Source organism: Ptychodera flava, chromosome 17, assembly GCF_041260155.1.
Source record: "Ptychodera flava strain L36383 chromosome 17, AS_Pfla_20210202, whole genome shotgun sequence".
NCBI lineage: Eukaryota > Metazoa > Hemichordata > Enteropneusta > Ptychoderidae > Ptychodera > Ptychodera flava.
The window spans coordinates 39681823-39705303 of record NC_091944.1 but is presented as its reverse complement, the minus strand read 5'-3'; the positions used below and the strand labels follow the sequence as shown (position 1 = coordinate 39705303).

At 38.9% G+C, this 23481-nt stretch overlaps 1 protein-coding gene across 6 annotated transcripts in view; it reads left to right on the top strand.

Annotated features, from left to right (window-relative positions):
- Window positions 1–23481, top strand: part of LOC139116311 (germ cell-less protein-like 1) — a 353529-nt gene that overhangs the window by 121165 nt on the left and 208883 nt on the right. For 2 of the 6 annotated variants that reach the window (XM_070678941.1, XM_070678943.1), the window contains 2 exons: window positions 15885–16795; window positions 18270–19122. The exons of the other annotated variants lie outside the window; for them this stretch is intronic. In XM_070678941.1, the coding sequence (XP_070535042.1) occupies window positions 15885–16795; window positions 18270–18451 (1093 nt within the window). In that variant the 3' untranslated portion in view covers window positions 18452–19122. Of the gene's footprint in view, window positions 1–15884; window positions 16796–18269; window positions 19123–23481 lie in introns of those variants that run through there. 6 annotated transcript variants of the gene reach the window in all.

Below are 23481 nucleotides of genomic sequence, written 5' to 3'. Positions count from 1 at the left end.
GTTGATATGTTTTGTGATACGATCCAATATGGCCGCCAGGCGGCCATTTTATTACAATATTTTCATATACAGTGCCATAACTCAGACATGTTTTAACCGATTTTACTCAAAGTTGGTACAAGGACATTGACCAATGTCATAGATATGCACGTCATTTTGTTTTGTGATACGATCCAATATGGCCGCCAGGCGGCCATTTTATTACGATTTTTTCATGTACAGAGCCAGATCTCAGACATGTTGCAACTGATTTTATTCGAAGTTGGTACAAGGACATTGACCAATGTCATAGATATGCATGTCATTTTGTTTTGTGATACGATTGAATATGGCCGCCAGGCGGCCATTTTATTACTATTTTTTCATGTACAGAGCCATAACTCAGACATGTTTCAACCGATTTTATTCAAAGTTGGTACAAGGACATTGACCAATGTCATAGATGTGCACATCAATTTGTTTTGTGATACAATCCAATATGGCCGCCAGGCGGCCATTGTATAACGATTTTTTCATGTACAGAGCCATAACTCAGACATGTTTCAACCGATTTTATCAAACGTTGGTACAAGGACATTGACCAATGTCATAGATATGTATGTTGATTTGTTTTGTGATACGATCCAATATGGTCGCCAGGCGGCCATTTTATTACAATATTTTCATATACAGTGCCATAACTCAGACATGTTTTAACCGATTTTATTCAAAGTTGGTACAAGGACATTGACCAATGTCATAGGTATGCACATCAATTTGTTTTGTGATACAATCCAATATGGCTGCTGTGTGGCCATTTTATTACGATTTTTTCATATGCAGAGGCATAACTCAGGCATATCTCAACCGATTTTATTCAAAGTTGGTACAAGGACATTGACCTATGTCTTACATATGTACGTAAATTTGTTATGTGATACGATCCAATATGGCCGCTAGGCAGCCATTTTATTACGATATTTTCATGTACAGAGCAGTAACTCAGACATGTTTCAACGGATTTTATTCAAAGTTGGTACAAGGAGATTGACTAATGTCATACATATGCATGTCAATTTGTTATGTGATACGATCCAATATGGCTGCCTTGCGGCCATTTTATTACGATTTTTTCCTGTCGAGGGCCATAATACTCTAAGGCATATCTTAACCGATTTTATTCAAAGTTGGTACAAGGACATTAACCTATGTCATACATATGTATGTCAATTTGTTTCTTGATATGATCCAATATGGCTGCATGGCAGCCATTTTGTTACAATTTTTTCGTGTCCTTAGCCAAAACTTGGGCATGTCTCAATTAATGAAGAGGACTCTATCCTCTTAGGACATGTAATCAAAGTACCCATTAACAAGTGGGGACTGTGTCATCAACGATGACTTGTTTTTCAATACATCATGTGACCTCGATGACCTTTGATCTTGATTATACATATATATGCGTATCTCAGTAACCACAAGTTCTATACCCTCCAATTTTGATAGGATATTAGACCTTAAGATGTCACATCTTTTACCTAATTTATTATGCGCATTTGTATTTCTTGGCTGGCCCATACAGCTAGAGGTCTGATCTTTTTTCTTGATTTAGAACTATAACTTAGACATGCCTCATGTGTTTCAAATTGGGAACAACAACATAGACCTACAGTACAGTCCACGCAGAACCCGTCACTGGTGCGGGAACAATGCCCGCATAGAAAGTGCATTGTGCGCGCACGAAACGAGCATCATTGCCAGCACAATGCGGGCAGATAAAGTGCACTGTGCCGGCACTGTGCGGGCACGATTCGCGCATCGTCACTGTGCGGGCATTGTTGCAATGTGAGGCAAATTCACACCTTGACCTTGAATGTATGGCTGAGTTGAACGCTGTTGCATGTGAATGTAAGTTGGGCTTGTTGGAGTTTCATTGTTATGGACAAAAATTGCAACAAATGGACGTAAAAGTGACTACTGTAGTGCTGGGTTTTGTCCTTGCGACGTTTAGTGTCATTTACTAATACTAGTACGATTTTAGGCCGGGGGTAAAGTGAAAACTCTTTACGTACAATGCATGATCTGTTACTGTGAAATTGTTTCTCTGACTTGGTACGCTGTGAAGTTCAAGTCCGATCGAAAATTATCGAATTTCTCAAATAAAGATGACATCACTGGTCGTGAGACGTGGTGTTGAAGAAACTGACTGAGGCTGTGATGGTGACGATAGGTACATGTAAGTTGTTGCCATAACCGTAACGCATCGTAGAAGACAAGTCAACACAACAATAAAAATTCTCGATCTGTTTTCTATTTTTCAAAATGTGTACTTATAACAGGAAGACGATTTATCATGGCAGAAGTGAATGCCTGTGAACTTGAATCACTCTAGTCTATACAAGCTCATATTCTTTTTTTCAATTGTCAAAAAAGACGATTTAGAACTAAAAATGCTGAATTTCTGTGACAGTTTCACGGCTTTCTTTTTCTTTTTCATGCCTAATCGTAATCGTGACACTCATTTTCGGTTCACATTATCATGTTAATGCCATGCAATAAAATGCAAGGAGGTCAGAAATAACGTTTCGTTGTTTACTCCCCTGTAGCGCGTCATACTTTCTCGATATACAGTAATCACGGTCCCTCTATCACAATGATATTACCGGTATGTACATGCAGGTGAGGTGGTTTTGTGTGACGCCTGGAAAGACATGAAAATTCTACAAGACGCATACTCTTATATGGTTTGGTTTTTCCTTTCGAAGTACGGAACGATTGAACTGAGAAGCACAAAAGTCGCGACTGAAGTTATGCTTCGTAAACCTGTCCTGTCGTAAATTTCAATGATTTCACAAGCCGAACGTCACTATCAGCATTTTTTCTGGCCAACTATCACTATTAGTGGCACAAATAAAATGAATAATGCGAGTGGAGTAAACTGACCATGTTCGTAAGTAATAACTTGAATTTTCTCCACAGACATGAAAACAAAATATTCGTTTTGGGCGACAGCGCTCGACTTTTTGTTTTCTTGCCGATCATGCCGATGTTTACAGAGGGTGAAAGGTTGCGCGACAGTACACGTTGGTCGAACCATTATCTAAGTTGCGATAGGAAAATCTCCATGAAGTTTTGATACGTTCCTCGGATATTCCGTACGAAAATATTAAATGGACAACATGGTAGTCGATGTAGAGAAAGTCATGATCATCATACTGCCAACGCAATCATACAAACAACAGTGACGCCGCGTAATTTTTCATCGCCACCGGTGCTTCACGATAAAGTCCAACATTAAAATTTGTTTCCCGGGTCATTACGACCATCGGAAAAAAAAAAAAAACTGCCGAAAAAAAATACTGCTTCTGCTTATATTTTACATATGAGCTAATACCCGATAAAGTCCAATATTCAAAATTGTGCCCATACACTCCGAATGAAATTGGGGCCAAAACTATTGAAAAAATATCACGTCTTTACTGTGATAATGTCAGACAATACCATGCCAAAAAAGTCCGATATTCAAAAACTGTTCCAACCCCAACTTTTTAGGGACGAAAACTAAAACATTGTGCCAGTTTCTGATAGTATTTTCCGTTCGAGTCGACACCTGACGAACCGAACTTTAAGTGTTTCCCGCCCCCAACTATTTGCTGCAGAAAAATATGTCTTTTTCATGCCGTATTTAACGTTGATCAAATCAAACTCGGTAAAATATGCGCGGTACGGTGTGTTCTAAATCGTACTCCAACTCTGAACGTTATTCGTATATCACAGTGAAGTCTATTACGTCACCACAGGTCTTCAGTGTCGTTTTATTTTGTGACAGTCGATCGGGCGACGACATTCCCTCCACATCGAATAAGTATACATTGAGGTACCAGAAGAACGAACTTTCCTGGTTATATTGTGAACAAAAGCTTGGGGCCGAAACGGGAAACGTTGCCCGAGAAACACGTCAAATTTTGCTACACTGTCGTCCAGATGACCTTGAAGACTTGACGTGGGTTGCAATCGCCACCCAAACAGACATTGTCCTCGGCCTATTCAATAGCGTCTACGCACTAATCAGCATGATCAGGCGATGGGTCACAAAGGTCATCGAAGTATGCAACAATTTACAGTAAAGATTCGCGTCGGCATGATTGCGATCACATTGCTGGTGTATACTATTAAGTTCGGAAACACTTTTAAAGGAATAAATGTAATTTTTTTACAAAAATAATTTCGTAATAATTTTTGAGGGAATCAAAAATCCATGAACTTAAGTTTCGAATCTGCATCTGGGTTATTGTTTAGATGAACTCAACCACGCTGAAACATGTCATGGGTACACTGGCGGCACTTTCCCGACTTCAGTCGTAACTTCAGTGCATTGGGTAGTCGTAACGAAAGAACGATGTCGCTTCTCGCATCAACGTGTCAAAGAAGGCGACATTTTAGTGTTGAAATAAAGCAGACATATAATCACTACTTTTAGAAAAACAATTACGTACCGGCATTGGATGTTTTTTGATAATGCATGCTGGTATCAGCCTTGATCCACGGATACATCAGCACCAAAAAATTCTCTAACTTTCCGAGGTTTGTGTTACAGTCGGTACGATTTAAAAATACTTGCGATTAAATCGTTGTTTGACGCAGTTTTAAATGTCGACAATGCATTTGACTATTCAAAAACTAAAAGAAAATAAAGTTAATGAGCCACATAACAAGTTGGCCTTTTAAGGGCCACCAAATTTGAAGGAATTACGAGTAAAAGTTTGGAATAAATGAGACTCACACAAGGATTTCAAAGATTATGTTTTTATTTCCACCCCTAAAAATTAAAAAATCTGAACCGGCAATTGTCTGAATATTACACCTAATTAAAACTGCAATAAAAAGTTTTGGGCGGGGCGCTAACGCGGAGATGTATGACACCAATTTTCACCATTCGGAGAACTTCTCCACGGGTTATGCGATTTATTGAAGTACATGTTCGTCGTCTTTGAGTTTGCAGAATTGAATAACGTTGACAGTATATAGCCTTGGCATGTATGGGAAAATGTATGGTGCGTTTTTACACCGACAATGACAACTTTTGACGTATTTTTTGCTATTTCCATCATTTTATATGACTCGAATCTTTGGTTCAAAGTGAAAGTTCGGCATGTAAAATGTTTTATTGAACAAGACCGCATCGGTCAACAGTCAACGGTCTATACGTCGCATGGTCGCTATGGAAACCAGCAGTTTCCAAGAATAGCAGGCGAATTCCTCGAAGCGTTATGCTCCCATGGGACTTTGTCGGACCACGGTCCCACAGAGGGCTTTCAATTCGACAAAATGGAATTATTCACGTTTTTTATCTGTCACTTCTTAACGTCAAATACATGTTTACCACGAAATTAGTTCAGTCAAGTCACGTCAATTTGTTAATTTTGGTGCATTTACATTTCAATGTATGTTTGATATGGAAGACCGGTCACGACATGCGACATGCGAGTTTTTTTTTAAACTGCGACCTGGGAGTTCTTAAACTGCGACATGCGAGTTCTTCAACTGCGACGTGCGAGTTGCAAAACTAATATGGCGTTTGCATACATGTCATTTCGTTCTCCTCCTAACAATGGATTACAGAGGTAGAGACGATCTTATTTCTGCATACTTCTACAATGGATACACCCTGGGAGAAATAGCGGCCACGTTAGGACTCCGACATGTATGGAAGACCGGTCTCGACCTGCGACATACGACCTGCGTCTTCAACTGTGATCTGCGACCTAACCCTAACCCTAACCCTACCCTAACCCTAACGCTAACTAACCCTAAGTTATGCCGTTACAATTTTTCTGTCCCTTGGCCTAACTCCAGGGTTGAGAGCGAAGTAAGGCCTTTTACGAGAGAAAACCTAACCCCTAACCCCAAGCATTTATTTCCCTCCTTTTCCTTCTCCGCCTTGCCTGTATTTTTCCCGACATTATTGCCGACTCATTTTCCCGACTTTTATTTCAATTCCGCCCGACATTGCTACACCGCCCGCACCGGCCTGCCCTGCCGTCTCTATACCACCCATATCCTTCCACTTTCTCCACCTCTCAAGCATTTATTTCCCTCCTTTCCCTTCGCCGCCTTGCCTGTTTTTCTCCCGACATTATTGCCGTCTCATTTTCCCTACTTCTATTTCAATTCCGCCCGACATTGCTACACCGCCCGCACCGGCCTGCCCTGCCGTCTCTATGCCACCAATATTCTTCCACTTTCTCCACCTCTCAAGCATTTATTTCCCTCCTTTCCCTTCGCCGCCTTGCCTGTTTTTCCCCGACATTATTGCCGACTCATTTTCCCTTCTTTTATTTCAATTCCGCCCGACATTGCTACACCGCCCGCACCGGCCTGCCCTGCCGTCTCTATACCACCCATATTCTTCCACTTTCTCCACCTCTCAAGCAATTATTTTCCTCTGTTCCCTTCGCCGCCTTGCCTGTTTTTCACGACATTATTGCCGTCCCATTTTCCTCTCTTTTATTTCAATTCCGCCCGACATTGCTACACCCCCCGCACCGGCCTGCCCTGCCGTCTCTATGCCACCCATATTCTTCCACTTTCTTTACCTCTCAAGCATTTATTTCCCTCCTTTTCCTTCTCCGCCTTGCCTGTATTTTTCCCGACATTTTTGCCTTCCCATTTTCCTCACTTTTATTTCAATTCTGCCCGATATTGCTACACCGCCCGCACCGGCCTGCCTGCCATCTCTATGCCACCCATATTCTTCCACTTTCTCCACCTCTCAAGCTTTTATTTCCCTCCTTTCCCTTCGCCGCCTTGCCTGTTTTTTCCCCAACATTCTTGCCGACTCATTTTCCCGACTTTTATTTCAATTCCGCCTGACATTGCTACACCACCCGCACCGGCCTGCCTGCCATCTCTATGCCACCCATATTCTTCCACTTTCTCCACCTCTCAAGCATTTTTTTCCCTCCTTTTCCTTCTCCGCCTTGCCTGTATTTTTCCCGACATTATTGCCGACTGATTTTCCCGACTTTTATTTCAATTCCGCCCGACATTGCTACACCGCCCGCACCGGCCTGCCCTGCCGTCTCTATACCACCCATATCCTTCCACTTTCTCCACCTCTCAAGCATTTATTTTCCTCTGTTCCCTACGCCGCCTTGCCTGTTTTTCACGACATTATTGCCCTCCCATTTTCCTCTCTTTTATTTCAATTCCGCCCGACATTGCTACACCGCCCGCACCGGCCTGCCCTGCCGTCTCTATGCCACCCATATTCTTCCACTTTCTTTACCTCTCAAGCATTTATTTCCCTCCTTTTCCTTCTCCGCCTTGCCTGTATTTTTCCCGACATTTTTGCCGACTCATTTTCCCTTCTTTTATTTCAATTCCGCCCGACATTGCTACACCGCCCGCACCGGCCTGCCCTGCCGTCTCTATACCACCCATATTCTTCCACTTTCTCCACCTCTCAAGCAATTATTTTCCTCTGTTCCCTTCGCCCCTTGCCTGTTTTTCCCGTCATTATTGCCTTCCCATTTTCCTCACTTTTATTTCAATTCTGCCCGACATTGCTACACCGAGGTCTGGGAAGTTTGTTACTTATTCCTTATTCCTTATTCCTTATTCAAATGTGAAGTTTGTTACTTATTCCTTTTTCCTTATTCCTTATTCAAATGTGAAGTTTGTTACTTATTCCTTTTTCCTTATTCCTTATTCAAATGTGAAGTTTGTTACTTATTCCTTTTTCTTTATTCCTTATTCGAACGTGAAGTTTGTTACTTATTCCTTTTTCCTTTTTCCTTATTCGAAGTTTTTCCTTTTTCCTTATTCAAAGTTTTTCCTTTTTCCTTATTCGAAGTCTATTACTTATTCCTTTTTCCTTTTTCCTTATTCGAAGTTTTTCCTTTTTCCTTATTCGAAGTTTTTCCTTTTTCCTTATTCGAAGTCTGTTACTTATTCCTTTTTCCTTTTTCCTTATTCGAAGTTTTTCCTTTTTCCTTATTCGAAGTTTTTCCTTTTTCCTTATTCGAAGTCTGTTACTTATTACTTTTTCCTTTTTCCTTATTCGAAGTTTTTCCTTTTTCGTTTTTCCTTTTTCCTTATTCGAAGTCTGTTACTTATTCCTTTTTCCTTATTCCTTATTCGAACGTGAAGTTTGTTACTTATTCCTTTTTCCTTTTTCCTTATTCGAAGTTTTTCCTTTTACCTTATTCGAAGTCTGTTACTTATTCCTTTTTCATTTTTCCTTATTCGAAGTTTTTCTTTTTTCCTTATTCGAACGTGAAGTTTGTTATTTATTCCTTTTTCCTTTTTCCTTATTCGAAGTTTTTCCTTTTTCCTTATTCGAAGTCTGTTACTTATTCCTTTTTCCTTTTTCCTTATTCGAAGTTTTTCTTTTTCCTATTCGAAGTTTTTCCTTTTTCCTTATTTGAAGTCTGTTACTTATTCCTTTTTCCTTTTTCCTTTTTCGAAGTTTTTCCTTTTTCGTTTTTCCTTTTTCCTTATTCGAAGTCTGTTACTTATTCCTTTTTCCTTATTCCTTATTCGAACGTGAAGTTTGTTACTTATTCCTTTTTCCTTTTTCCTTATTCGAAGTTTTTCCTTTTTCCTTATTCGAAGTTTTTCCTTTTTCCTTATTCGAAGTCTGTTACTTATTCCTTTTTCCTTTTTCCTTATTCGAAGTTTTTCCTTTTCGTTTTTCCTTTTTCCTTATTCGAAGTCTGTTACTTATTCCTTTTTCCTTATTCCTTATTCGAACGTGAAGTTTGTTACTTATTCCTTTTTCCTTTTCCTTATTCGAAGTTTTTCCTTTTTCCTTATTCGAAGTTTTTCCTTTTTCCTTATTCGAAGTCTGTTACTTATTCCTTTTTCCTTTTTCCTTATTCGAAGTTTTTCCTTTTTCGTTTTTCCTTTTTCCTTATTCGAAGTCTGTTACTTATTCCTTTTTCCTTATTCCTTATTCGAACGTGAAGTTTGTTACTTATTCCTTTTTCTTTTTCCTTATTCGAAGTTTTTCCTTTTTCCTTATTCGAAGTCTGTTACTTATTCCTTTTTCCTTTTTCCTTATTCGAAGTTTTTCCTTTTTCCTTATTCGAACGTGAAGTTTGTTACTTATTCCTTTTTCCTTTTTCCTTATTCGAAGTTTTTCCTTTTTCCTTATTCGAAGTTTTTCCTTTTTCCTTATTCGAAGTCTGTTACTTATTCCTTTTTCCTTTTTCCTTATTCGAAGTTTTTCCTTTTTCCTTATTCGAAGTTTTTCCTTTTTCCTTATTCGAAGTTTTTCCTTTTTCGTTTTTCCTTTTTCCTTATTCGAAGTCTGTTACTTATTCCTTTTTCCTTATTCCTTATTCGAACGTGAAGTTTGTTACTTATTCCTTTCCTTTTTCCTTATTCGAAGTTTTTCCTTTTTCCTTATTCGAAGTTTTTCCTTTTTCCTTATTCGAAGTCTGTTACTTATTCCTTTTTCCTTTTTCCTTATTCGAAGTTTTTCCTTTTTCGTTTTTCCTTTTTCCTTATTCGAAGTCGGTTACTTATTCCTTTTTCCTTATTCCTTATTCGTTACTAATTAAGTCGAATTCTGTTGTTAGGATTGTGATATCAAACCATACTTCTTACGCATTTACAATCGCGGCAACAGTACGTAGCTGTTGACTTTACAGACTTTATTTGATCGTTAAGCGATCGCGTAGGCTACCATATCAGTCAAGTCCCGGTGAGTACCGGCTAATTCTACGGGGGACCGCTGCAGTATGAAGCAAAACCGAAGACTAAATGTCAAAGGTTAATGAAAATAAATAAGCAATTTCTTACCCTCTTGTTTAAATTCTGATAAAAAGCTGCATATGAAAGTTATTTACGATTACGGCAACTACCAACATTACCTTACCCACGGTCCCTCCACAAAATGCCTTACCGGGCCATATTTGAAATACGAGGGCAGTGCACAACCCCTAAACTAGCGTAGGGCATCAGCAAAATCTTTGTTGCAGCGTGAATGTACAAAAGCGAATCGAAAGCAAAGACATTAAAAACTAATGAATATTACACAAGTGAAGTCGAATTCTAGCTTTTTTCAGGTTGAGATCATTGGTATTTGTAAGAAAGTTACGATCGCGGCGACTATATAAGCTGTAGCCTTGTTGTGTCACCCACGGGCGCCATCTTTGAAATTAGGTGGCTATAAAACAGACAGCAAATGGCAAATTCTATGCCGTACCATGTTCACGAAACATAATATTTGAGATCAAAATGTCAAAAACTAATGCTTACAACATCTTTACAACTCAACACGTTTGCTCAATTTGTTGTAGTAAATTACGTTTTTGAACAATTTACGATTACGGCAACCGGCTATGTGCTTGCATTGATCATGCACACCGCACTGTAAGTTACATAAAGGTGCGGGATTGCTGGATAGCCAAAATAGCCAGCTTTGACATATTTAGCAGCTATTCAGCTACGAGGGTTTACAGCAATGACTCAAGGGATAATTAGCGGCTATTCAGCTATTATGTTTGGGACCTAATGACGGAAACTTAATAGCTGCTTCGGGGTTGTTGAGCAGCTATTCAGCTATTCTGCTATGATACCGAAATCCTTGGCTATTCAGCTATTCAAGCTAATAGCCGTTTTTAGACGCTATTAGCCAATGTTAGCTGGCTATTAGCTGGCTATCAGCTATTTTCTTATCAATCATATTCATGCAAAATCACTGTCATGTTTTCCTGTATTAATTATTGCCTTGCCTGGAAACTGATACTCTCATCATAACACGCCGAATGAGGTGACATACAATTCGTACGTGTATTTTCTGACTTTTTTATTACATTTCAACATTTGCTTTAAACTCGAGAAGTCTTCCAATGTCTTACAGTGCGATTACTCTTGCAATGCAGCACCTGTTTGTCGATAACTTTCTTATTTACACCAATTATTCCCACTGCCGATCTGAGTGATCTCGCAACTGCGCTTCCGCTTTTCCACATCAACTTACTGGTCACAATTCTTTGTCTGGTTTAGAACCTGTGTAATACGTCATTCATGTTTGTCGCCGGGATTAGTATCTGTTAAAACCTGTAAAGTGGGCATAAACATTACCAATTCTCATGTACAGCGTGATCTTTTGGCGTGATTCTACCCTTCGCTTATAACTTAAGACAATGAACAAAATTATCACGTTCACCATTTCCTTCGTAGAGCCCCGCTCGACAAGAAATGCACAATGCAATAAGGTATTTCTGAAGTAACCGAACATTTGATATTACTTTCTTGGTTCTACCCATATTCTCGCACATCTTTCATTTAATACAGAGGCCAAGCCAAAACAACAGCTTATCGTCCAAACGCTTGTGTATCTCCTATGTAGGCCTAAGTACTTGTCAGTTGTGGGAAGTCTTCTACAAACAATTTTTGTGTTCAGCTGCAAACTGACATGCATATTTAATAAGTCTTTGAACAAAAGACAATGCAAAACCCGTCACTGGTATTTGATTAGCCTCTGCGTGAATGTCGGTACAATTAATCACATGAAACTTTTCCAGACACAAGCAATCACATGAAACCTTTTCAAACAGAGACTAACTGACCATAACTACTCTACCGCCCAACCAGCCCATGTGACTTAATATATTTCTTGGTTCTACAAATCGCAAGATTCCCCGATCATTTCATTTTACAACAAAATTTTTCATGCCAGTGAATGAAATCCTCAATACGTACAATTTGTGATTTCTTCAGCTCTCAATGCAGAAAAAATGCCATGTGCGGTGGTTAGTAGAAACTTACACTTGCATGATAAAAAATATCTTCCATAAAGAACTCAATACTACGCTCTTGGTTCTACAATATTTATTCAGTATATTTATGAGATGTCTAATTCTTTGTACACCTAAGTGAAAGTCACGCTCGTAACTTCCTTGGTAATAAGTAGTTGTCAGGCTTTTTCAGACATGTCCACTGCTTAGCTTGTAGCCAGCTAATAGCTGGCTAATAACAGCTAATAGCGGCTAAAAACGGCTAATAGCTTGAATAGCTCAATAGCCAGCCCATTTAGGCCGAAGGAGTTGTTAGCTGGTAGCCAGCTAATAGCTAGCTAAGAGTGGCTATTAGCGGCTAAAAACGGCTAATAGCTTGAATAGCTCAATAGCCAGCCCATTCCGACCTCAGGAGCCAGCCCATTCCGACCTCAGGAGAGCCCATTCCGACCTCGGGTGTTGTTAGCTGGTAGCCAGCTAATAGCTAGCTAAGAGTGGCTATTCGCGGCTAAAAACGGCTAATAGCTTGAATAGCTCAATAGCCAGCCCATTCCGACCTTGGGAGTTGTTAGCTGGTAGCCAGCTAATAGCTAGCTAAGAGTGGCTATTAGCAGCTAAAAATAGCTAATTGCTTGAATAGCTCAATAGCCAGCCCATTCCGACCGCGGGAGTTTTTAGCTGGTAGCCAGCTAATAGCTGGCTAATAACAGCTAATAGCGGCTAAAAACAGCTAATAGCTTGAATAGCTCAATAGCCAGCCCATTCCGGCATCAGGAGTTTGTAGCTGGTAGCCAGCTAATAGTAAGCTAAGAGTGGCTATTAGCGGCTAAAAACGGCTAATAGCTTGAATAGCTCTATAGCCAGCCCTACAATAATCATTTATTTTAGCTGAATAGCTACCTACTACGTTTATTAGCAGCTAAAAGTGTCCTGTGGAAATTAATAATAGCTTCAATAGCCAAAAACAGCTAAATATAAGCTATTCTTATGGCTAACGTAGCTATTAGCTACCTAGCTATTTAGGGGGCTATTCAGCTATCCAGCAATCCCGCACCCCACTCATTCATGCAAAATCACTGTCATGTTTTCCTGTATTAATTATTGCCTTGCCTGGAAACTGATACTCTCATCATAACACGCCGAATGAGGTGACATACAATTCGTACGTGTATTTTCTGACTTTTTTATTACATTTCAACATTTGCTTTAAACTCGAGAAGTCTTCCAATGTCTTACAGTGCGATTACTCTTGCAATGCAGCACCTGTTTGTCGATAACTTTCTTATTTACACAATTATTCCCACTGCCGATCTGAGTGATCTCGCAACTGCGCTTCCGCTTTTCCACATCAACTTACTGGTCACAATTCTTTGTCTGGTTTAGAACCTGTGTAATACGTCATTCATGTTTGTCGCCGGGATTAGTATCTGTTAAAACCTGTAAAGTGGGCATAAACATTACCAATTCTCATGTACAGCGTGATCTTTTGGCGTGATTCTACCCTTCGCTTATAACTTAAGACAATGAACAAAATTATCACGTTCACCATTTCCTTCGTAGAGCCCCGCTCGACAAGAAATGCACAATGCAATAAGGTATTTCTGAAGTAACCGAACATTTGATATTACTTTCTTGGTTCTACCCATATTCTCGCACATCTTTCATTTAATACAGAGGCCAAGCCAAAACAACAGCTTATCGTCCAAACGCTTGTGTATCTCCTATGTAGGCCTAAGTACTTGTCAGTTGTGGGAAGTCTTCTACAAACAATTTTTGTGTTCAGCTGCAAACTGACATGCATATTTAATAAGTCTTTGAACAAAAGACAATGCAAAACCCGTCACTGGTATTTGATTAGCCTCTGCGTGAATGTCGGTACAATTAATCACATGAAACTTTTCCAGACACAAGCAATCACATGAAACCTTTTCAAACAGAGACTAACTGACCATAACTACTCTACCGCTCAACCAGCCATGTGACTTAATATATTTCTTGGTTCTACAAATCGCAAGATTCCCCGATCATTTCATTTTACAACAAAATTTTTCATGCCAGTGAATGAAATCCTCAATACGTACAATTTGTGATTTCTTCAGCTCTCAATGCAGAAAAAATGCCATGTGCGGTGGTTAGTAGAAACTTACACTTGCATGATAAAAAATATCTTCCATAAAGAACTCAATACTACGTTCTTGGTTCTACAATATTTATTCAGTATATTTATGAGATGTCTAATTCTTTGTACACCTAAGTGAAAGTCACGCTCGTAACTTCCTTGGTAATAAGTAGTTGTCAGGCTTTTTCAGACATGTCCACTGCTTAGCTTGTAGCCAGCTAATAGCTGGCTAATAACAGCTAATAGCGGCTAAAAACGGCTAATAGCTTGAATAGCTCAATAGCCAGCCCATTTAGGCGAAGGAGTTGTTAGCTGGTAGCCAGCTAATAGCTAGCTAAGAGTGGCTATTAGCGGCTAAAAACGGCTAATAGCTTGAATAGCTCAATAGCCAGCCCATTCCGACCTCAGGAGCCAGCCCATTCCGACCTCGGGAGTTGTTAGCTGGTAGCCAGCTAATAGCTAGCTAAGAGTGGCTATTAGCGGCTAAAACGGCTAATAGCTTGAATAGCTCAATAGCCAGCCCATTCCGACCTCGGGAGTTTTTAGCTGGTAGCCAGCTAATAGCTAGCTAAGAGTGGCTATTAGCAGCTAAAACCAGCTAATAGCTTGAATAGCTCAATAGCCAGCCCATTCCCACTGCGGGAGTTTTTAGCTGGTAGCCAGCTAATAGCTGGCTAATAACAGCTAATAGCGGCTAAAAACAGCTAATAGCTTGAATAGCTCAATAGCCAGCCCATTGCGGCATCAGGAGTTTGTAGCTGGTAGCCAGCTAATAGTAAGCTAAGAGTGGCTATTAGCGGCTAAAAACGGCTAATAGCTTGAATAGCTCTATAACCAGCCCTACAATAATCATTTGTTTTTAGCTGAATAGCTACCTACTACGTTTATTAGCAGCTAAAAGTGTCCTGTGGAAATTAATAATAGCTTCAATAGCCAAAAACAGCTAAATATAAGCTATTCTTATGGCTAACGTAGCTATTAGCTACCTAGCTATTTAGGGGGCTATTCAGCTATCCAGCAATCCCGCACCCCACTCGTAAGTTACATAGCGAACTACCCGCTGCCCCGGGCCGCTGCCCCGTTCACTCAATCCGACTTAGACCTTTATATAAACTGAATGCTTATGATTTTAGAAAAAAACCGAGCTATACTTATAAGGATTTTTTTCTGTGAATTGTGTGAGTATGGTGAAGTAAAATTTAAAGCATTACAGTAAGGTCTACAAATACATGTTTCCATCTCGCTGACCACGGGTACGTGTGGCCGTGTTCAACGGGAGAGGTGACACGATGTACCGGTTAGCCAGCCAGCTTCCCGTATGCTGACAAATTTTCCGTTGTCGGCCAATAATTTTAAAACTTGCATTAGTATGATTTTTATGGTCTGTTATGCGAGAGTACATATTTCTAACGCCAAAAAATGATAAAAAGTATATTTCCAATAATATATTTACGGAGCTTTGCCCTGTCTCAAAGGCTTAAAAGCAGCCATACGGGAGGTTTGATCCGTGGCACATTGCGTCCACGTCACTTTCGTTTTCAAGTCATGAAGGTCAATTGATAAAATTCGCAGCTTTTAACTTCATTCTTATTTGAGTTTTCGATAACTGATACCAAAAAGATCACATTTTTCGTTTTATATTGTTAGCAGTATAATGATTTTTAACAAAAATGGGACCTCATGATTCTGCTAGTGACTGCAAAATGCGTCCACCGGTTTTCTTTGTCTCTATGCAATATTTCATATACAGATTTAACGAAAAACATGCCTTTTCATTTTTCGTTTTCTTGCTTTCGTGCACTGATGTCCGACATTACAACACTGTATACGTTGGTTTTAGGTTTTATCTGTTTACGATTTTACTTTCCTTCATGGCATATCAAACTTGTTGTTCAAATTGCCTTTTACATATATATAAGTTCCTTTATTACGCATACGCAGGTTTATAATGAGATTACCTTCCCGCCTTAATTATAAACAGCCAATAGGAATCAACGGTTTGCTTCAAATCTGAAGTCTCGGTATTTATTTGGCAGAGACGTACGTTGTAGAGTAACAATGGATGAGATAGACCCTGGTTACATACGTGAGCTAGTGCAGATAAAAAATCTATCTCACCAGCAAATCAGTGCCATTCTACAGAGGGAATTTCCCAATCGAAGTGGTTTTTCGAAGAGATCTGTTAGACGGTTCTGTGAGAAAAATGATATACGCAAGATCGGCGATGAAGAATTGGACACAATTGTCACTGCTGGCATCAATGAAGTTGGACCAACTTATGGAAGGAAAATGATGTTAGGCTATTTGAGAAGTAAAGGCTATGGGATTGGAAGAAGGCGTATTATGCAGTCCTTGAAACGTAGTGATCCATACAACCATAACAGGCGGCGCCAAGACACAGTCAGAACGATCAATCCAGTGGCGTATTTTGCCCCATACTTCGGACACAAATTACATGTGGATCAGAACGAGAAACTTGTATTTTATGGTGCCACGATCGTGTTGTTCTCGGATGGATGTAGCCGTAAAATTGTCGGATATGCATCGATGCCCGTAAAAAACAACTTGATAATTTACGAAGAATTCAGAAGGGTCGTTTTAAGTTACGGGATATGGGACATGGTGCGGGTAGACCATGGACGTGAATTCTTCCTTACTTTATTCATACAACAACATCCACAAATACAGCAACACAGGCGATACCAAGGCTGCCCCCCTTATGTTCAAACGCCATCAACGGAAAATTTGCCAGCCGAGAGGAAGTGGCCAGAAATAAACCAGCGAGTGAGCTATCCTATCAAGGCCGCTCTAAATGATATGCATCAGCGACTTGTATTCGATATGACCAATCCTATACACAGATTCTGCGTTTCGTATTTGACCTTGACTTTGGCTGATGTTGGAATAGTAAGATTTATCCGTGGCTGGAATGCCCACCCAATCGAAGGTAAGTGACTGCTTTTAAATCCTATTGGGCCTTTGCAGAATTAACAAGGGTGGAGGGCCGCGGCATTTCTCATTCCCTATGCATTTTGGAGGGTCACTAGTTTTCGTGCAACTACACCCGTTCCGCCAATACACGGACGCTTCAGCAAAAATGGCTACTCGCGTAAAATAGGTGTCAGTAATCCGCTGACTTTTCTAATCTCAAACAACACTATCTACATTCAGAATATATCATCAAGTTCATATTTTCAAATTTCAATGAGCGGGAGATGAAAATTAACGGACGCAAACGAAGCAAAACTTCGTCCAAAAGTCAAACACATCTCTGCAGCTTGTCTACGTTCCAACAGAACAACTTTTCTGGTCAAATTTAATATTTCTTTCAATTGAGAAAGGTATTTTCAAACGAAGATGGTAGTTGAGGTTCCTAAATTTCATTGGCCGTACGTAAAGCGTGTAGTCCGTGAATTGAAAAAAATGCAAAATGTTGTATCTTCGTCATTCGCCGCTTATTTGTTGATACAATTTTAAAATTATCGACACCGTTACAGAGAAGAATAATCGTCGAGTAATAATGATGAGTTTTTCAACAACTTTCCTTTCACGATTTCAAAAACCATCAAGAGATACACTGACTATTATTGTAGCGACCGTAAAACGCGACACTGAAGGAAATCAAATACACGCATTTTAATTGTTATGCTCTCGTTTCCTCAACTTACGCGTTCAATTTCTGAAAATCATGTTACAAAGATGACAGTCGACATTTCCCACTATGCAATGAAAACTTAAAATGTTTTTTTTTTAAATTATTACATAAACAACTGTAAACTCAGCATTTCCGCTGTGTGTCCGAGAATTGGTACTGGCCGTTGAATGGCGGAGCGGGTGTTTGGCGGCCACAATTGTCCAAAATATGCCTTTGATCCGTAAAACCTACAAACATGGTCTTTAAAGGGGTGACTGCTGATGCATGTGTTAATGTACTGATGACACAATTATAAAAAGTATCTTACTCGTTGATAAGAGGAATCAAAGCAAAGTGATGTTGGCATAGGAAAAAATCTCATATGCCTACAATACAACCATTTTCACAACTTCTGCAAAGGAACTGTACTGGTATACCAGGAGAAATGAAAATATTGGTCCTGTGATTATATTAATAAATCTATTAATCACTCCGACGCTGTTTAATAGTTGGCTTTGTTATTCTATAAACACCAGTTTCGCTTGCTATCACTGAATGAGACTTTCTGAGTGGTTTAGTAGATCGCTGCGGTAGAACATGACTGTGTCTGGAACAAGTTCACATGAAGTGATGGCGACTGTTTGAAATACAAAAATACACTAAACCACACAGGATAAATGTCTATATCAGATATCAATCAGATCGAACGATTAATAGCGCAAAGCCAGAACCAACTCTACACGGAAAAACATGTACGTCTCTTTCATCATTGAGATTTATTCCACAGATGTTGAAAGCAGAATACCAAATGATGTGGCAAGGCTCACAAAGAATACTGGTGCTATTCCAGAAGGACAACTACCCGACACCGAGACCGCGATGGAATGGTATCAAGCCGAAGGAGGTCAATGCGAAGACCTAGACAGTTTGGATATGACCCATTGGCGGGGATTGTTCAGCTATGTGTAGAACGGGAGCAACGATTCAAACAGCACTGCTTAAGCTTTGAGGATATGTACAACAACGTGATAAATGGCAATACGCATCCATTCGAAGTCGCCATACGCACATTTATTGGAATCACAGAGTATTTGCAAAATTAAAGTCGATTGTGATTTCAGTAGTAAAAGGCTACATTCACAAACAGTATTTTCTGCCCAATAGAGCACATACACTAATGTGCAGAAAACACTCTACTCATAGGACTATACTTTTGATTATGTAATTAACTTTATGTGCGAAATCAATCCGTTCATGCCGTGGTTAACAAAATTGATTTCGATATTGATTTTTACTGTTAACTTTGATGCACGAATCAGAGAATGCCGTAAAAAATAATATATTCAGTATAACTTGTCAATCTTATCAGCGTTAGGGTTCAAAGTAGTCGTGATACACACCTTTTCTGCCACCGATTACAAACTGCACCCCTTTTAAATGTGCTTAACATACAATATAATTTTTGTTTGAAATGCTACACGCAAAAGTATATATTTAGGTTCCTAGATAGAAACTTCCAGAAATATGTCACCTCAGCAAAAATGTAGAGAATACATTTTCTACTCATAACATCTACAGTTGAATTATTTTCAAGTATGTTTGTCTTTATTGCTGTGTTCAAATAAATTTCTAATTGGCATACTTTTGGTTAGGCCCTGTAGTTTTTTTTCCAAACTTGCATTTTGAGAAGTTATAGCAATCATACCCGACCGTAATAAAAAAATCGTACGTCAAACACATAACAGACCAGAAGAAAGACAATGGACCACCGGTAAACATCCAAGAAGTAATGTCCGTATTTCAAAAGGGTAAACACACTGCCCCATAAGTGGCACTCACCATATATATCAATCTGTAAGTCAAAATAGGAAGTGGTCACAGTCCACAGGTATTCGGACTCTCAAACTTTGAAAGTACTTGTTTGGTCTACCCCTTGCGGGAGTTCATTTTAAATCTCATTGAATAAATAAAGTTTTCACCGGCTTACTTTTGTGAAAATCGAAAATTCAATTGAAATCCATAGAGTTTGTGTGTTGGCGGCCATTTTGATTTTCAAAAATGAGTTAAGGTAGCGAGTAACCCAGGCTGCAGCATTTTTTTCAAACGTACATTACATATAAATGGAGGCCGCTAAACCCCAACATACCATATATTTACAGAAAGCTGAGTATCTGAACTTTCTTATTTATACAAGCTTTGTATACCGGAAATAAAAATCAATTTTTCATTAAAAAACCCGCCATTTTCGGTATTGTGTGGTACAAAAGAATTTAACTTTGTCAGGCGTTGTCCGATTTGCAAGGTTTTTATCTCAAAAGTAGAGCTTACGTAAAGAAAAACGGTATTTTTGTTTTTCGCTATTTTCTCTCGTTGTCGATTAATAAACTTCTAAAATATCGTTTTTCACAAAAACGCATAAGTTAATAACTTATTCAATTGTTTCGGCCCTTGTTGCTGACCAGGTTGGTTTGTCAACAAAACAAAATACCGTTTTAGAGTACGAATCTAGAGAACGGCCTGTGAAAATTTGAAACAATTCTACCGGCGAGTTTTTGAGTTATATTCTTTTGAAGTTTTTAAAATGCGCCCATTACAAAGTCGAGAAAAGGTCAAGTGAAAGGTCACGTTCAAAAACGAAGCCATAGGAAAACAATGTGTTTTGCAAGTGCCGACATTTTCGTTCAGTAATGTTTCGAAATACTTTTTGAAGAAGAGGCTATCGCCATTATTGAGATAGGTATCGAAGCCGTCGAATTATGTGAAAACGAAATTTTGTCAAAAATTGGCATCCTGGGTTACTCGCTACCTTAACATCGTTCTCTAGTACCACCATTTGCGCGGTGACCCCTGATTTTTATTCTTGATTCAGAAAGGAGGTGGTTTAAGGTTTCCTTGAGGAAAGTTTGGGCAAAAGTTTAAGTACTAAGTATTTTAATTTCGCGGTACATGCTACCTTAAAGGGAGATAAGCTGTAACTTTAGGCAAATTTTTCAGAGTTTCCTTTTCTGTCACATGTGTCAACAGCAGTTTCATGTTCTATTCCCTACAGCTTGCTAGAATACTCAATATTCTATTTCGCAAAGTACTATGTTAGTGTAAATGACTTTTGTTATTCTTGACTAATGAATTCTAGTGCTGACTTGAATTCAATTTTCAATAATAACAAAATACTGACTGTACACCTGGGCTGCGACCGTACTGATAAGCTATCGCTAATGGACATTTCATCACACATTAGGGAGTAGAAAAAAAGATTGCAATGGACACACAAAATAAAACTACTGAAAACTAGCAAAAGTTATAGCTTCTGGAGTATTCTAGCAAGCTGTGGGGAATAGAGCAAGAAAATCGTTGTTGACACACGTGACAGAAAAGGAAACTCCGAAAAATTGCCTGATGTCACAGCTAATGTCCCTTTAAACTCTAGTCTTTGTCTATGAACTGACCACTTCCTATTTTGAAAAATAGAGGTCACTGCGGTCGTTTCCATGAAAACTGGCTTTAAAAGAGTTTCCCTTGAAATGAACAAAAATGGGAAAGTTCGCTGAAACTAGTCAACATCTGACAGACTAAAACAACAAGTCGCACAGTAAGGTGTCTGGAAACCAATTTATTACTTAGTATGTTTATGTCTTATCAGCAGCTATCAGTTTCAATGGTGAGTTTATATATATATATATATATTATATATATATATATATATATATATATATATATATATATATATATACAGACCTGAGCCAAGATGTACAGGCAATGGAAATCCATCAGATTTTTTGTGACTTAGAAACCATGCAATAAACAGAATGGTTTCAACAAATACCAATGGATTGGATGTATATTCAACAAAAATCACTCTGTTGTAAAATTCTCAAGGAACTCAGTTATAATGGCACCTGTCCAAAACGGTGTAATCCAACGCATCATTCAAACTTTTGTCTTTTCTTCAGAAGTCGTGTACTTTTGACCAAAGTTGGTCAAATATATGTTGACAGAATACTGATCAGTTGGTGTCGAAGCACCATTTCTCATGATACCTTCAACTGAAAACTCAAATCGAAAAATACGTAGTTTTTCTGTTCATATTGATTAAAACCAGTCACTTGATGTTTTCGAACGGATGTAGGTCATACAGATCAAATGGGTTCTTGAAAGTCGGAAACAATAAAGAGAAATCGAAATGCTATATATAAATGTTCAATCATAACCTATTTAGCCGATCTAAAATTAGAGCGTTGTAAAATGACGAATTTGGCGTACCCATCCCTGACATGGGATACCGCTGAAGTTGGGGTGTAAATTTGGTCACAATAATGCTCAAAGTCCAAAAAAATCAGGCTTATAGCTGTTTTGACGAGCATAATTAGTGAGGTCATAAGGTAACTTTGTGTAAATTACCGATCCATATCCAACAAAACCAGACCTGTATGTTGTAGCCTGGCCCCCTGCCACACTTCTACCGCTGGCTGCGTGTTCACGTTTTGTTAGTCTGGTCCATGACCCATTTCTACCGTTGGCTGCGCACTTACAGCCAACGGTAGAAATAGGTCGGGGACCAGAATAATGGTGCAGGACTCCAGACAATAGACCTCTGGCTCTTTAGATTTGGTAATTGGGTTAAAAGGTCAGGGTGAATCCACGAAAGTTGGGTCTTAACTTAATCCCGTACTCTTCAATTTTCAACAAAAACTATACCTCTACAACATTTGACTGGATACCCATGTCCACAGCTGAACTAATGTGATACGTTGGGTCAAAGGTTACGAAATATAAAAAATAATGTTTGAAAAATCTAAACTGACACAGACAGGGTCACCTACCTTGAAATTTGGTATGTAGAAGCAATGTGAATTTTGATTGGTCTGTTTTAAATCGAAGCCGACTGGCTGATCATGTGATCAAATACTTGCAGTGTTTAAATTGCATGTAGTGCAAGTGTTCAAATGACAAATGCTAAGCACATGGAAGAAATGATTAATTCAGTGACCCTTGGTCTTCTAACAGAGTCTACCACACTTAAGGTAACCCAAATAGTTTCCAATAACACTCCAAGTACAGTAAAAACCTTCATAATTCAACCAGAAAAAAAATTGAAATATTGAAATACTAGTAGTTCAATTATTTAAATTCAATTTTGCTGACAGTCAAATATAGTATTTTTAAATTGTAAAAATGCAAATCTTGCAGTGACTGACAAGATACTGGTGTCTGTTTATTCACTTTTGAGATTCAAATTTTTTTGTGTTCTACTTTATTTGTATCTATCAGAGTTGAAAGTTATAATTGGGTAAGATACAAAATGTATCTAGGTACAAAGATGACAAAGTGGTCAAATTAGGAGACAAAAGCAGTGTTCAGTTCTTCATATGGTTAAAATGAAAGCGGAAATTAAATGTTTTCCAGAAAACGGGTTGATGAATTAAAAGAGGGTTGAATTAATAGGGTTTTAACGGTACATCATGAAATTTAGGTTTAGGGGTGGACCATTTGATATCCTGGGGGGATTCTGTTAGATTTTTGAAAAAAAAAAATCCCAGCAAATGTCCATGAAAAAAATCGGCCAGAGAAGGCCTGACAATAAAAGGCCTGAAGGGAGTGGGAAAATTAAGACCTGTTGATCAGGGTTAAAAAATCCGCTTCCTCATCAATCTTCGAGATCCCCCCCCATATCAAATTGTCCCCCCCCCCTTAGTGTGGTGTATCAGCTGCAATTTCTGATTAAAGTGCAGACCAAAATTCATTGATCAACAACAAGGGGCTGACCATTTGGTATTCATTTGGTTAAAAGTAAACACAAAATTGTTCGTTTATTAGAAACTTTTATTGTTTACTAAAATCATGGTCTACATGCTACAAGCTGGCAAACTATGTCTCTCCCCACTCCCAAGGGGTGTACGCCCCCATAGAAAGGAATACAGATATATGTTGCCAAGATGGGTCTATTTTTCTTGAAAATATCCCTAACCATAGTAACCATGGGTCAATGTTCCATCTGAAGA